Genomic DNA, 15,000 nt, shown 5'->3' with positions numbered 1-15,000 from the left:
TTTTCCAAATGATGAAACTAACTAGTAATGGGAACCAAGAGATGGAGCATTTCAAGTGAAGGGAACAGCACTGCAAAAGCATGAAATCAGCATGTTCACAAAGAAAAATAGCCCCAGTTGGCTGGAGTATGGGGTAGGGGACCCAAGGTACTAAAATATAAGGAAGAGGGGAGATAAGATTGGAAAGGTATCATCTGGCTTATTCTTCACAATCTCTTGTAGATTTCTTGTGCGCACCCTCATTTTGCAGTACTTTCTTCCAGTTTCCCCCATACTGTGTAACACAGGACACAGCACCCAAAGGTACTAAGTATAAGATCTGCTGTGTTCGGTTGAATCTCTCAATCTAGCTCGCCTCTTGGACAGAGATGACCAATAAAATCAGTGTTTTCAGGATTGGTCATGACTACGGTTAAAGTTAGATTTTACTTGGGACCCTCAATTTAGCCCAGGGCAAAAGTACTCCCCATACCATGCATCCGATTGGAGTCTTGGAAGCCCTCAATATCCTCTGAAAGCAGTCGGAAATCCAACATAGCAGCTGCTTGATTGGCATTGCTGTACCAGCTCTTGTTCTCATCCAACACAGTGAAGAGAAGAAAGAATTCTTTATCCACCCCTTTCTGCAGGCCCAATAGAAGAAAGTAGAGGGAATAATGACAATAGTTTCAGCAGTTGTGGACTGTGTCATTACAGATCAAGGGATGCCAGATTCTTTCCCATTTCCTTTTCCCATTTTGAGACCATACCTCCTATCCAGAGCTGCAGCAGTTTTTCCTTAGGTAACCTCAAATTGCAGATGAGAGAAGAAGGTCACAATAAAAGTACAAGCCTGACAGGGAAGACTGTATGAAAGTGGGCAGGGAAGGAGCATAGGATAAGAAATAAGAGGTATAGAGTGTAAAAGAAGAGAGATGGTAATCACCTGGGGAGAGGAATGAGGGGAGGTGGCTAGAAAAGCAGGGGAGGGTCTTGGGGGGAAACTAGAAAATAAAAGATAAGTAATATCAGTGATAATTATTGTTACCACTAACATTTACTGAGTGCTTAATATGTGCCAGACACTGTGCTAGGCACTTTATATGGGTTATTTTAATTAATCTTCACAGAAATCCAAGGTATCTTCTTCCATCATTATCCCATTTTTACAAATGAGGAAACGGAGTCAAAGAGAAGTTAAGTAGCTCACCCAATGTTACACAGCTAGAAATCGTGGGCTGAATACAAAAGAAGACAAGCAAATATTAAAGCAGATTTATGGATCAGGAGCAAGGTTTAGGGGCCACCGAGGTGAGGGAGAGGGAAAGGGAGAGCGGGAGAGAGAAAGGGAGAGGGAGGGAGGGAGGGAAGGAGGGAGGAAAGAAGAAGATGTTGAAAGGATATCATGAATTATCTGCAAGGCTAAGGAAGATATATATTTGTCAGTACAAAAAATAACATGCAAGATAGCATGAGGTCACCAACTATTAATTTCTGATGGACCAGCTTGATTATTTTTCTTCTATTCCCTAAACTTTAGAACCCAGTTCCATGCTTAACTCCTGTCCAGCAACCCAGCTTCATCCTTCTCCCAGCAGGCTTTCCAGCCAGATAACCCTGACAATACCTGCTTGCCATCTGCACCCAAGGCACCAGCCCTGCACACCAGCAGCGGGCCCACCAGGCCAGAATTTGTGTCTCTTATGGGATCTGCAGCAGAGAAGTACATCCAAGTGAGACAAGCAGGATCCTGAGCAGTGGGACCGGCATGAGGGGGGACTGTCCAGCGGTATGTTACTTTCTCAAAGGGCTTGGCAACCAAGCCAGGGTAAGATGAGCCTGTAGTGAAAATATGGGACTCATTACTTAGATTGACTAGAATGAGAATCATCAGCTCCAAACAGTGAAATAAAGATTATGAACTACAAAGGCATTTTGGAGCAGCAGTAGCAGCAACATGGAATATTGAATAATGAGGAGAACTCTGGTCAAGGAGTCAAGAGATGAGTTTATTTTCTCGTTCTTCCATTACTTGCTATATGAAATGCAGCAATTTAATCTTCCCTATGTTTCGGTTTTCCAAAATCATAGGACCTTGGGACTAAAAATGGACTTTAAGACTTATTTGGAACATCTCTCACTTGAAAACATACATTAATCTGCTCTTACATCCCTACTTCTGCTTAAAACTCTCCAGTGATGGGGGACTCACTACCTGCCATTATAGTCCATGTCATCTTTGAACAGCTCTGATTATTTAATTTTTTTCTTTTAATATGTATTATGTACATGTGGGTGTGTATATGTTATGTATGTATGTATATATATACATAAATATATATAAAACACTAAGGCTGTAATTTCTAAAATGGACACAAGACATGGTCAAGCAATGCACAGACCTTTTTCAAATTTTCATGCCATCAGTAATCAAAGAAGTACAATTGAAAATAGCTAGATAACTTTTTTACAAATTAATTTAGCAAAGATTTTACAAATTGTAATAATGCATGATGGTAAGAAGTGGTTTAGATGGCACCTACCCTACTCACTCACCTATAAAGAGTGTAAATGTAAAAGGGAATAACACTTGAAAAAAAATATAGACAAAATTTGAAAAAAAAAGTACACAAAAATGTAGACAAAGCTATTTCTTTAAAAGGTTCATATGCACAAGTAGAATAATATATGCAATAAATACTGAATGTACAACATGAAATAATCAAACAAATGTAAATCAAAACAACAGTGAGTTTTGTTGATGCTGTCGTTTGCCTACAAGACTGCCATTTTGACAAGATTAAAAAGATTTCCCCAGTGCTGATGAGGTTGTAAGAAAAGGAGTCCTCCTCAGGTACTGCTAATGGAACTCTAAACTGATAGGACTGCAAATCTTTCCAGAGAGTAATTTGGGTGTAGGTACCAAAAATTTTAATGTACATAGCCTCTGATATAGCAATTCCCCAACTTAAAAATATATTCTGAAGAAAGGTTTATAAAAACATTCAAAGAAACATATGGAAGGATATTTCTAGTATAGCTTATAACAAGGGGCTATAATTTAGGATGGTTTTAACCTATCTTTCCTTATTCATTCATTATTTCTTACTTTTCAAATTTTCAAATATACAGAAAACTTTAAAAAATAGTGCAATGATCAACCTATCACCTAGAGTCTATTGCTAACATTTTGCCATCTTTATTTATCTACTCTATGTGTATATACATCTACACACACATACATACAGTTTTTGTTTGTTTGCTTTTGTTGAATCATTTGGAAGTAGAATACAAACATCATGATATTAGCATGCATCTCCTATGTTGCTATAATGCCATTATTCCACCTAAGAAAATTCCCTAATAACATCTAATATCCAGTCTATATCAAGAATTTTGCAATTATCTCCAAAATGTCTCCTAAAGCTATTTTTACAAGCAGAATCAATCAAAATGTGCACATTTCATTTGTTATGTCTCTAATCCCCTTATTGATGGTATTGACTTCTTGAAGAGACTAGACCAGTTGCCTTATAGAATGTTCATTCTAGATTTGTCTGCAACTTTGCTCTTTATGCTTTCAGTTTTTCTTTTATAGTTTGGCTAGAATTAGCATGCATTAATATTCTTAGATAAAGTAAAAAATCAATTACACAATACTCTCACTTCTAAGATTCTCTCCTGATACAGTAATCCAAAATGCAAGCTAGGATATACGCATTCATTCATTGCAACCTGACTTACAATATTCAAAAATACTGAAAAAACCTACATGTCCAAGCAATAGAGGAAAAAGTAAATAAATTTCGACAAATCCTTGAGATAAAGTGTTTTATAGTCATTAAAATGTTTGTAGCATTTTAATGGCATAGAAAAACAAACACAATACAATGGTAACTGAGAATAGTAGGATGCAAAACTGTACAAACCATATGATCACATATCTCTATATATAGACTTGTATAAGCACATAAAAATATTTAAAGGTATATCAAAATTTATATGACAATCTATAAATGATGCTTATTTACTTTGTAATTGTCTGCTTTTCAGAGTTCTATAATAAACTTATTTTTAAAATTAGGATATATTTAAATATATTTAAAAGAAATTTTCTCTTATTATTGAAGCCCAGCTCTGTTTTACTATTATATTATTCATTCATTCAACAGCATCCACATATGGCAACTAATTCTGCCTACTTCATCCTCTCCATCTCCCATTTATTTGTTTTCTAGAGACACATGGTACCACCTAGAGCCCACATTTACTAGAAACCCTGTTGGCTCACCATCATTGTACACAGTGCCTTCATAGTCTTTCTCATAAAAGACCCCATGGGGCTGCATGCTGAATGGCTGGGAGGCACGGTTGTAGAAGACCACCTGAATGGTGTCACCCACCTCAGCCCGGATCACTGGCCCTGGAAAATGGGAAGGAGAGACAATGAGAATGATGAAAGGGATAAACAGGGAGGAAGGAAATGGAAGAAGAGGGAGGGAAAGAAAAGGAAAGTGAAAGTGAAGAAGAAAATAAAAAACTTTTCTTTGTAATAATAAGAACAATTCCTTTCAAGTATATTGCAATTTACAATTACAGAAAACACTGGGAAATCCATTATCTTATTTTGATTCTCAAACATCATTTTAAGGCATATAGGGCAGAAATTATTAACTCCAATTTACAGATGAGAAAATTTCAGCTGAGAGAGGTGGAATTTACCTATGCAAATTTAAATGGTTGATTAGCCATTCAGCCAGGACCAGAGGCCAGCAATTTCTCTCATCCCATTGTCAGCCCCCATCTCATTTTCACTTACTTTATTGTCCCAGATCCCATAGCTACATGTCTTTGTGGACCTATCTAAGATCTGTGCTTGCCTCAATCTGAAACCAATTCTGAGCAAAGAGAATTATGATATCTTCTATCCAGGCACTGGACTAGGTAATCTAGCCACAACTCCTGGACTCTTCTGAACTTCATTACCCACCACATGTAATCTAGCTTAGGTCATCTTTGAAGCAGACAAAAAGTACCAAAACTGGGCACTTATTCCGGCTCTAACTCTTGGTCAGAGTTTCTAGCTTGGTTTCCTATTCAATTTCCACATCTAATGTTTCACCTCATCTCAAAGACTGGGCACTCATACTGAAGTCCAGCCAATGATAATTCCTTCAGGCTCACCACCATCTCTCTTTCCTATGGTGGATTTCCCCTCATTGTATCTCCCTATCCAGCTGATGTAAGATCTATTGTCCATTATCAGATCTAGAATCAACTGGCACACACCTATCCCGAGTATGGTCCATTATATTAATTTCCAAAGTTTTTTTTCCATCTGGCCTATTTTATTTTCTGGTTCCATCATGCTACTAAACCACATCTAACCTTGGTTTAGCCCTTCTAGATACCTTCTTCAAGTTCAGACTCTAAGCCTATTCTGCATTCCTCCTATTTCAAGTATGTCTGCATGTCATGCCAATCTGCTACTGGCCCCAGATTGCTGAGAACCTATACAGTCTTACTGCCTTATGTAGCCCTTTAGGAATACTTCTAGAGAAGGAATTCTAAAAATGTGTACTGTACATCAGTGGTATTGGAAGATATTCACTGAAAAAAAGTGGAGATTCATGATAAACAAAAATAAATCTAAGGCTCCTAGAAATCCTGTAGCATAAAAAGCACTACTTAACTGCTTAACTTAGTGGTTTTACAAACACATTCAGACTCATAACTCTTTCACAAAACAATCATCTCATAAGACTCACTTTGGGAGATGCTGGTCTACAATGTGCTCCTAAGTGATGTCCAGGCCTCAGTTTCAAAGTCTTCCTCAATTCTCTGGCTCTAGTAAATGAATTTCATATTTTAAAAATTCCTCACCCAGGATTCCAAGATGCCTATCTTCCTCCAAATGCATCTTCTCTTGGAATGTCTCATCTTGAAAGGCTTCATATCGCACTTTCCAGTAAGTGCCCCCAATTCGGCTGGAGCTCTTCTGGAAAAACTTATCTGAGATACTGATGTATAAAAAGGAAAATATGATATTATTTCATTAGGTATCAAATAGACTCCCATCTCACCCTTAGTCTCACCAAGTTATGAATCTTTATATTTAGGAAGGACCTCAGAGCTCATCTAAGTTAACTCCCACCAGTGAAGATATCTCCTTTGGTGGCACCACTAGAAAGTTATATACAGCTTCTGCTTGAGCCTTTCCAAAAATAGGAAACTCATATCCAGAGGAGACAATCTCCCTTACTGTTGGATATTTTAAATTATTGGAATTCTATTTTAGTGTAAGTTGGAATATTCTTGCTTATAATTTCCAGGCACTGGGACCAGTTCTGCCCTCCAGAGATTCATAGTCTACATCTGTCCTTAATCATCCTTAGGTATTAATAATCCTTTCTCTCACTCCAAAATGAAAGCCCACTATGTTAATAAGCCCAGCTGGAAATCGTAGAATCCATGCTGAGATTCAAACACCAACTTTCCTAAGTTTTCTCCAGATTTACTCTATTATTTCCTGCTAGAAGTATAACCATGAAGGATCTTCCCCCAACCCCTCTCTTAGTTACCTATCAAGTGCCTCCTCTGTGGAAGACCTGTCATCATCGATTGCCCAGTGAGTGGTATGACTTAAGACCCAGCAACTGAGTAGGGCACTAACCTCCTACTCTATCTTGCCCATATCTGGGTCATGGATGAGGCAGGAGAACTTGGAGAAATTCCTTCAAAAGAATGGGCATGTGATAGCCAAAAAGCAGGCTGCCTCTCTTCCTACATTTCTCAGAGTGCTTTTTATACCCCTGCTCAAATGCCTCATTCAGACTATAGAAAAGAAATGAAGGAGCAAGGAGGTAAATAATGGGTAAAGTGAAGAAACCTGGAATAAAAGCTATTTCAACTGATACAAGAACTGGTCCCACCTAGGCTTTCCTTTATGAAAATCGCCAGGAATTATAGTAGGACCAACTTCAAACTCTGTTTGGACCCTTCGTGGGGATATGGAATAACCCCACAAAAAGCTTTGCTACCTGTATCTCCCCAAGAGCAAGCTCTCCAGGGGGACACAAGAACTTGGCTAACAGTTGGTTCATGTAACCCCAGCCAGACAATGATTTGGATCCCTGAGTAAAGTGAGAGATTTCTGGAAGAAAGATAATAAATGTTTGGAGCTGGACCCAGAATTAAAGAGAGGGATCCCACTGCCTCTTACCTGCCTGGCTCTCTCAAATTCTTCCCAGTACTCCCATCATGCCCCATTGGGCCATAGTCCCATTGAATCTCATGGGCCTCAATGAAGTACTGTCGAACTTTGCCTGTGAGCAGGTCCACAGGAGGGGCCATGGAGCAAGACTTGACCTTGTAGAGTGCCTGCATGCCATCTGAAGGAAGAACATTATGGCTGACCCCATTCTATCCAATAGGATTTTAACCCAGAGGACTCACCTTCCTCCTTCTGTTAGTGTTTCCTCCACCCACCCTCCACTATTCTCTTTACTCCTGTTCCAAAATGGGCCGCTTTCTCTCACTCTTAAAGTGCATGGCTGAGAGAGAGAGTCCAGGGTAGAATTCATGTACCTCCACTTGCTTATACCACCACTGATGCATTTACTAGATCCTCATTCCTGCCTCTGCATAAAGGCTCACATTGTAGCAACATCACAGAGACAGAAGTAAGGAAACTCGAGTTCAAGCCCAAGCTTTAAGCACTATCTGTAGGACCTTAGGCAAGTCACTTCCTGAATCTGAGCTTCCCTCTTTTGCCAAAGGAGAGAATAGGAAAATCCACCTCATGGGGCTGGTAGGAGCATCAAATTTAAAATAGGGGTTAATTATTTGTAAACTGGGAAGCTCCCAAAATAATAGAACATCTTCTATCAGTGAAGATAAAGCTTCAGACTTGGGACCGTAAGGAAAATGTAGATTCTAAGTAGTGTTTTCAAATGTGGAATATACTACATTGCATCATAATGGCAATGGATGGTACTGTCTTATATTGGCTTAGCAACTTATAGAGGTCACTCAGCTATATTATTTTATTAGCATCCCACAGCATCCCAGGGAGATTTGAAATTTGTAAATTAGAAACTTGAGGTATGATGAAGGGAGAGGAAAAAATATTTATTTTCTTCAACATGTATTATGTTAGGTAGGTTCTGTGTCAGGTGCTTTACATCTTTTTTAAAATTTCAGTCCCAGGGAGTACATATGTTATCTCTATCAATGCTTACAACCATTGTATGAAATAGACTTTTAATGTCCCCTTTTGCGGATGAAGAAAACTAAAGGTCAGACAGGTTAAATAACTTGCCCAAGGTTGCACAGCTAGTCAGAGGTGGAGTGGAGACTTAAACTCTCATCTTTCAACTACAGATCTTAATTGTTCATTTTATTTTCTTATATCTACTATCTTGTTTATATCATCCCCCTATTCTCTAAGATCCAAAATCACATTTTTACTCTAAAACCTCATTACAATTTTATGAGGTATACATCACTACTTCTATTAAGAGGCTCAGAGAAGTGAAATGATTTATCAAAGGTGGCTAAACAAGTGATGGAACCAGGATTTGAATCCAAGCACGTCGGTCTCTAAGGTCCATGCTTATTCCACTATCATGCTGCATCTCTAATCCCAATCCATATTTATACTCTCTTACCTAGGAAGCTTTGGGGCTAAGACATACCCTGGATAATGGAGTACATGTAACTGTCCCCTATTGTGTCAAACCTAACACCCAAGATTTATTATCCTATTAGTCTACAACTCCTAACCTACTAAAATCCACTTCAAGTACTCACATATCACTTTTCTGACACCCTTCTAATTTACCATAAATCAAATAATTCTAGAAAATGACAGCTGAAGAGGATTTAAGAGACGATTTAGACCAACTTTCCCATTTTACAGATGTGGCAAATGTGACCTAGAAATGGAAAGGCACCTGTCTAAAGTCATATAAAGTTTTTCACAAACCTAAGACTACCATTCAAACCTAACCACTTATCTACTATTCTTTCCATTGCTTCATACGCTCTTCCTCCCCTCTGATGCATCTGATGCTCCTCAATACATTGCTCTGCAATGACATTAATGTTTCTCCCTTTGAAAATAAAACCTTCCACTCCTACTGCTATTGAGTTCCAACCAGAGTGTAACTATGTACCCACAATACACCATGATCTCCTACAGAAATGTTACTCTCTTTTAATTAATCTCTCCTTCACTCCCTGTTCAATATGTTGAAAATGTCTCCAGGTATTAATTGTTTAGAATTCTAAGCAAATAATAAAAAGCTGATTAAAAGTCTACTTATCCATCCCCAGGCTGTCTTATGTTCAAGATGGGGAAGATTAAACACAGAGAGATGTGCCCAAAGTTATCCAGCAAGTTTCCCAGCAGATTCAGGAAAAAACCTGGGTCCCCTGACTTCTAATCTAGTGTGCTATCCTTTATCCCAAGATGCCTCAACTGGAGGACTTATTTATGGCTTCAGGCCAGAAACCCAGCCTCCTTTGACCATTATCATACCTCTCTCTTACAACCCAACGGTCAGAAATGTTGGATCTCACCTCGAAAGTGACTGTTCACTTGGCAGCTAATTAACCAGGTACCAGGTTCCCAGGGCACCATCTCAGCAGTCACAAAGGTGGCTGGAAAGATGTTAGCCACATCAGTGTGGTGTCCACGGGTAGTCAGCATCTGTCCATGGAAAAATGCTGTGTGGACATCAATTTCATTGCCCATGCCAAACAAATGCCAGGCCACACGTTTCTGTGCACACATGTTCAGCTCCGGTAAATTCCCAAAAACAAAGCCATTGATTGCTGCAAAAGAAAACCCAAAGAAAATATCAGGATTAGGAAAGGACAGCCAAATGGAAGAAGCCTTACCATTTGACAATAATAGATAACATTTAAATGAGGTTATAAACAGCACACTGTGTTGACCTATGTATTATCTTCTTTAAATCTCAAAAACATCCCTGAGAAATAGGCAGATATCATTAGTCTCATTAAAAAAGAGAGAGAGAGAGAAAACCAAGACTTCTTTCCCAATGCCATAGAGCTAATAAATGCTTACAGCCAATATTCCAAACCAGAAATGTGAAGAAGCTCTCTAAGGAATTTAGTTATTTTGCAGGCTATTCTTTCAGGGTGGTTTCATTCTAAAAATTTCCACAGGACAAATGTCAAATTGGCTGAATAATTAACATGGCTTTTATAATCAATTGGTATAAAATTCAAGAAAAAGTTGAGCTATCCAAGCCATCCTTTACATCTTCCTTCTGAATTTCCACCTCCTTTGGGGACTGTATGGTTTTTAGCCCACCCCTGTCATGAATGGCCAGTAAATGACTTCCTTAATGAAACAAAAACAAAACTGACTTGTTTATATTCCTAAAATCAGTTCAATATTCATGCCTCGGGTCTTCTGTGCCTTTAGTTTCTTTTTCAATTTAATTAATATGGTCAATGTCCCTATAGACATAAGCACAGAGTACGATGGGAGATATAAGCAAGGTAGCTTGAAAGAAACCATTTTTCTCCACAAAGTGGATAATTCTGCTAACTTCTTCCTTTTTAAAACAAATCAATATTAATTAATTGTATCAGTGGGCAACCCACAGCAAAGTAATTGACCATATACTATATAACTTTAGACTGTGTGCTATTCCACATTATGAGGCAGAATGCCTAATGGCAAGAGCACAATCTATGCAGTCAGAGAGACCAAGGTTGGAATTTTAGCTGTGCCATTTATCTGCTGCATAACTTTAGGAGCCTCAGTGTCCTCACACGTAAAACAGGGAAGAGCCATCTACTACTCCTTGTCCTCCTGATGACTAAAAAGGACTATGTATGTGAAAGCATCCACCAAATACTAGGCCCAGTGGATACCCTCCAACAATGTTCCCTGTCACAATGTGGCCACCTTTTCCCAACTCACCATGCATCCTATTGCTCTCCTGAAATGTCTCATCTTCTTTGTCCACTGAAGCAGGATCTGAGCAGTAAGTGGCAATGTTCTCATTGAGATGCCAGCTGAGGTTCTCATCTACCACACTGAAGAGGAGGAAGAAATCATGGTCTACATCCTGGCGTTGAGGAGGGGAGTTCCCATCCAGGGCTCCTAGGGCAAGTAAGACAGTTTCCCTTGAGAAGATCCTTTCCTTAGCAATAGTAAGCTGAAAGGGGTACTCATAAGAAAGGAATAGAAAGAGAGGGGTCTTAAGAATCTGTAAGCAACAGAAAAGCAGAAATAACCCTCTTAGATTAATTTCCATTTCCAAACTCCCCATTTAAAACCACCAATTCAGTTGAACCTAGGACTTGATGTTAGGACACATAGGATCTACAATAATTCCCTCCTACCATCCCTGCCTATGTCTTCAACCCAGGGCCTGAACCTGACCACATTCCTGCCACCCTCTGGTCTTCAAGTCTGACATATCCTATTATCAGCAAAATCCTCCAAAACCCTGATGACCACACTTTCACTCTTATCTATATCTAAACTCTTACTACATATCTGATTTCAATGCAACTTGACTCCTATAATGACTAATTTGAGATTTAAAAGTGAAGCAAGAAAAAAATAAAAAGGAGAAAAGTTTGGTGTTTTGTTGTTTTTAATAACAATAATTTTAAAAAAGGTTCGTAGGATCATCATGGTGGACAAGAGTCAGGAGTAATTGCAGCTCAGACTTGGATGGACAGAGCAGCATGTGGAGGCTTGCATCATGAATTTTAGCTCCAGCACCCTTCATGAACACACCAGGAATCCCAAGAGGACCCACAGACCCTCTGAAGGAAATGGACTGCTCCTGCAGGACCCGGGAGACACCCCAAATACTGTGCTGGTATTCACAGCAGAGAGACCCATACACAGTTCGCATCACAGGACTCTGTGCAGACAACCTCCAGTATCAGCCCAGAGCCAGGTAGACTTGCTGGGTGGCTAGACCCAAAAGAGAGATAACAATCACTGCAGCTCAGCTCACAGGAAGCCACATCCATAAAAAAGGAGGGAGAGATGGGGGAACACCCTTTGAGACAAAAGAATCTGAAGAACAGCCTTCAGCCCTAGAGTTTCCCTCTGACAGAGCCCACTCAAATGAGAAGGAACCAGAAACCCAACTCAGGTAATATGACAAAACAAGGTTCTTTAACACCCCAAAAAAATCACACTAGCTCACCAGCAATGGATCCAAACCAAGATAAAAAAAAAAATCCCTGATTTACCTGAAAAAGAATTCAGGAGGTTAGTTATTAAGCTAATCAGGGAGGCACCAGAGAAAGGTGAAGCCCAGTGAAAGGAAATAATAAAAACAACAACAACAACAACAAAGATAAGAAGTGAAGGGATAAATATTCAAGGAAATAGATAGCATAAAGGAAAAACAATCAAAACTTCAGGAAACACTGGACACACTTATAGAAATGCAAAATCCTCTGGAAAGTCTCATCAATAGAATTGAACAAGTAGAAGAAAAAAATTCGGAGCCTGAAGACAAGGTCTTCAAATTAACCCAATCCAACAAAGACAAAGAAAAAAGAATAAGAAAAAATGAACAAAGCCCCTAAGAAGTCTGAGATTATGTTAAATGACCAAACCTAAAGAATAATTGGTATTCCTAAGGAAGAAGGGAATTCTAAAAGTTTTGAAAACATATTTGGAGGAGTAATAGGGGAAAACTTCCCTGGCCTTGATAGAGACCTAGACATCCAAATACAAGAAGCACAAAGAACACCTGGGAAATTCATTACAAAAAGATTATCACCTAGGCACATTGCCATCAGGTTATCTAAAGTTAAGACAAAGAAGGAAAGAATCTTAAGAGCTGTGAGACAAAAACACCAGGTCACCTATAAAGGAAAACCTATCAGATAAACAGCATATTTCTCAGCAGAAACCCTACAAGCTAGAAGGGATTGGGGCCCTATCTTCAGCTTCCACAAACAAAACAATTATCAGCCGAGTATTCTGTATCCAGCAAAACTAAGCATCATATATGAAGGAAAGATGCAGTCATTTTCAGACAAACATACGCTGAGAGAATTTGCCACTACCAAGCCACCACTACAAGAACTGCTAAAAGGAGCTCTAAATCTTGAAACAAATCCAGGAAATACATAAAAATGGAACCTCTTGAAAGCATAAATCAATCACACAGGATCTATGAAACAAAAATAAAATTTAAAAAGCAAAAATAAAAAAATAAAAAAAAAACAACGTACACAGGCAACAAATAGCATGATGAATGCTATGGTACCTCATATCTCAATACTAACACTGAATGTAAATGGCCTAAATGCCCCACTTAAAAAATACAAAAATGCAGAATGGAAAAGAAGTCACCAACCATCTCCTGCTTCAGGAGACTCACCTAACACATAAGGACTCACATAAACTTAAAGTCAAGGGGTGGAAATAGGCATTTCGTGCAAAAGGAAACCAAAAGTGAGTAGGAGAAGCTATTCTTATATCAGACAAAACAGACATGAAAGCAACAACAGTTAAAAGAGACAAAGAGGGCCATTATATAATGATAAAAGGCCTTGTCCAACAGAAAAATATTACAATCCTAAACATATACGCACCTAACATTGGAGCTCCCAAATTTATAAAAAAATTACAATAGACCTAAGAAATGCCATAGATAGAAACACAATAATAGTGGGAGACTTCAATACTCCACTGACAGCACTAGACAGGTCACCAAGACAGAAAGTCAACAAAGAAACAGTGGATTTAAACTATACCTTGGAACAAATAGGCTTAACAGATACATACAGAATATTTCATCCAATACTGCCCAAGGTACTTTATAGATTCAATGTCATCTCCATCAAGGTACCAATGACTTTCTTCACAGAATTGGAAAAAACTACTTTAAAGTTCATAAGGAACCAAAAAAGAGTCCGCATTGCCAAGTCAATCCTAAGCAAAAAGAACAAAGCTGGAGGCATGACACTACCTGACTTCAAACTATACTACAAGGCTACAGTAACCAAAACAGCATGGTACTGGTACCAAAACAGAGATATAGACCAATGAAAAACAACAGAGCCCTCAGAAATAATACCACATATCTACAACCATCTGATCTTTGACAAACCTGACAAAAACAAGAAATGGGGAAAGGATTCCCTGTTTAATAAATGGTGCTGGGAAAACTGGCTAGCCATATGTAGAAAGATGAAACTGGATCCCTTCCTTACACCTTATACAAAAATTAATTCAAGATGAATTAAAGACTTAAATGTTAGACCTAAAACCATAAAAACCCTAGAAGAAAACCTAGGCATTACCATTCAGGACATAGGCATGGGCAAGGACTTCATGTCTAAAATACCAAAAGTAATGGTAACAAAAGCCAAAATTGACAAATGGGATGTAATTAAACTAAAGAGCTTCTACACAGCAAAAGAAACTACCACCAGAGTGAACATGCAACCTACAGAATGGGAAAAAATTTTTGCAATCTACTCATCTGACAAAGGGATAATATCCAGAATCTACAAATAATTCAAACAAATTTACGAGAAAAAAATAAACAACCCCATCAAAAAGTGGGCGAAGGATATGAACAGACACTTCATAAAAGAAGACATTTATGCGGCCTAAAGACACATGAAAAAATGCTCATCATCACTGGCCATCAGAGAAATGCAAATCAAAACCACAATGAGATACCATCTCACACCAGTTAGAATGGCAATCATTAAAAAGTCAGGAAACAACAGGTGCTGGAGAGGATGTGGAGAAATAGGAACACTTTTACACTGTTGGTGGGACTACAAACTAGTTCATCCATTGTGGAAGACAGTGTGGCGATTCCTCAAGGATCTAGAACTAGAAATGCCATTTGACCCAGCCATCCCATTACTGGGTATATACCCAAAGGATTATAAATCATGCTGCTATAAAGACACATGCACACGTGTGTTTATTGAGGCATTATTCACAATAGCAAAGACTTGGAACCAACCTAAATGTCCATCAGT

General features: G+C 38.6%; 1 protein-coding gene across 6 annotated transcripts in view; it reads right to left on the bottom strand.

The window, feature by feature from the left end:
- Positions 1-15,000, bottom strand: part of HEPH (hephaestin) — a 98,872-nt gene that overhangs the window by 69,703 nt on the left and 14,169 nt on the right. For all 6 annotated transcript variants that reach the window (XM_063601746.1, XM_008970017.4, XM_008970018.4 and 3 more), the window contains exons 5-11: positions 10,940-11,122; positions 9,562-9,816; positions 7,202-7,370; positions 5,863-5,999; positions 4,271-4,402; positions 1,607-1,818; positions 473-623 (exon numbers count right to left, since the gene is read on the bottom strand). In XM_063601746.1, the coding sequence (XP_063457816.1) occupies positions 473-623; positions 1,607-1,818; positions 4,271-4,402; positions 5,863-5,999; positions 7,202-7,370; positions 9,562-9,816; positions 10,940-11,122 (1,239 nt within the window). The remainder of the gene's footprint in view (positions 1-472; positions 624-1,606; positions 1,819-4,270; positions 4,403-5,862; positions 6,000-7,201; positions 7,371-9,561; positions 9,817-10,939; positions 11,123-15,000) is intronic.

Source organism: Pan paniscus, chromosome X, assembly GCF_029289425.2.
Source record: "Pan paniscus chromosome X, NHGRI_mPanPan1-v2.0_pri, whole genome shotgun sequence".
Lineage (NCBI taxonomy): Eukaryota > Metazoa > Chordata > Mammalia > Primates > Hominidae > Pan > Pan paniscus.
The sequence above is the reverse complement of the archived record's forward strand: the minus strand, read 5'-3'. Positions and strand labels throughout refer to the sequence as shown.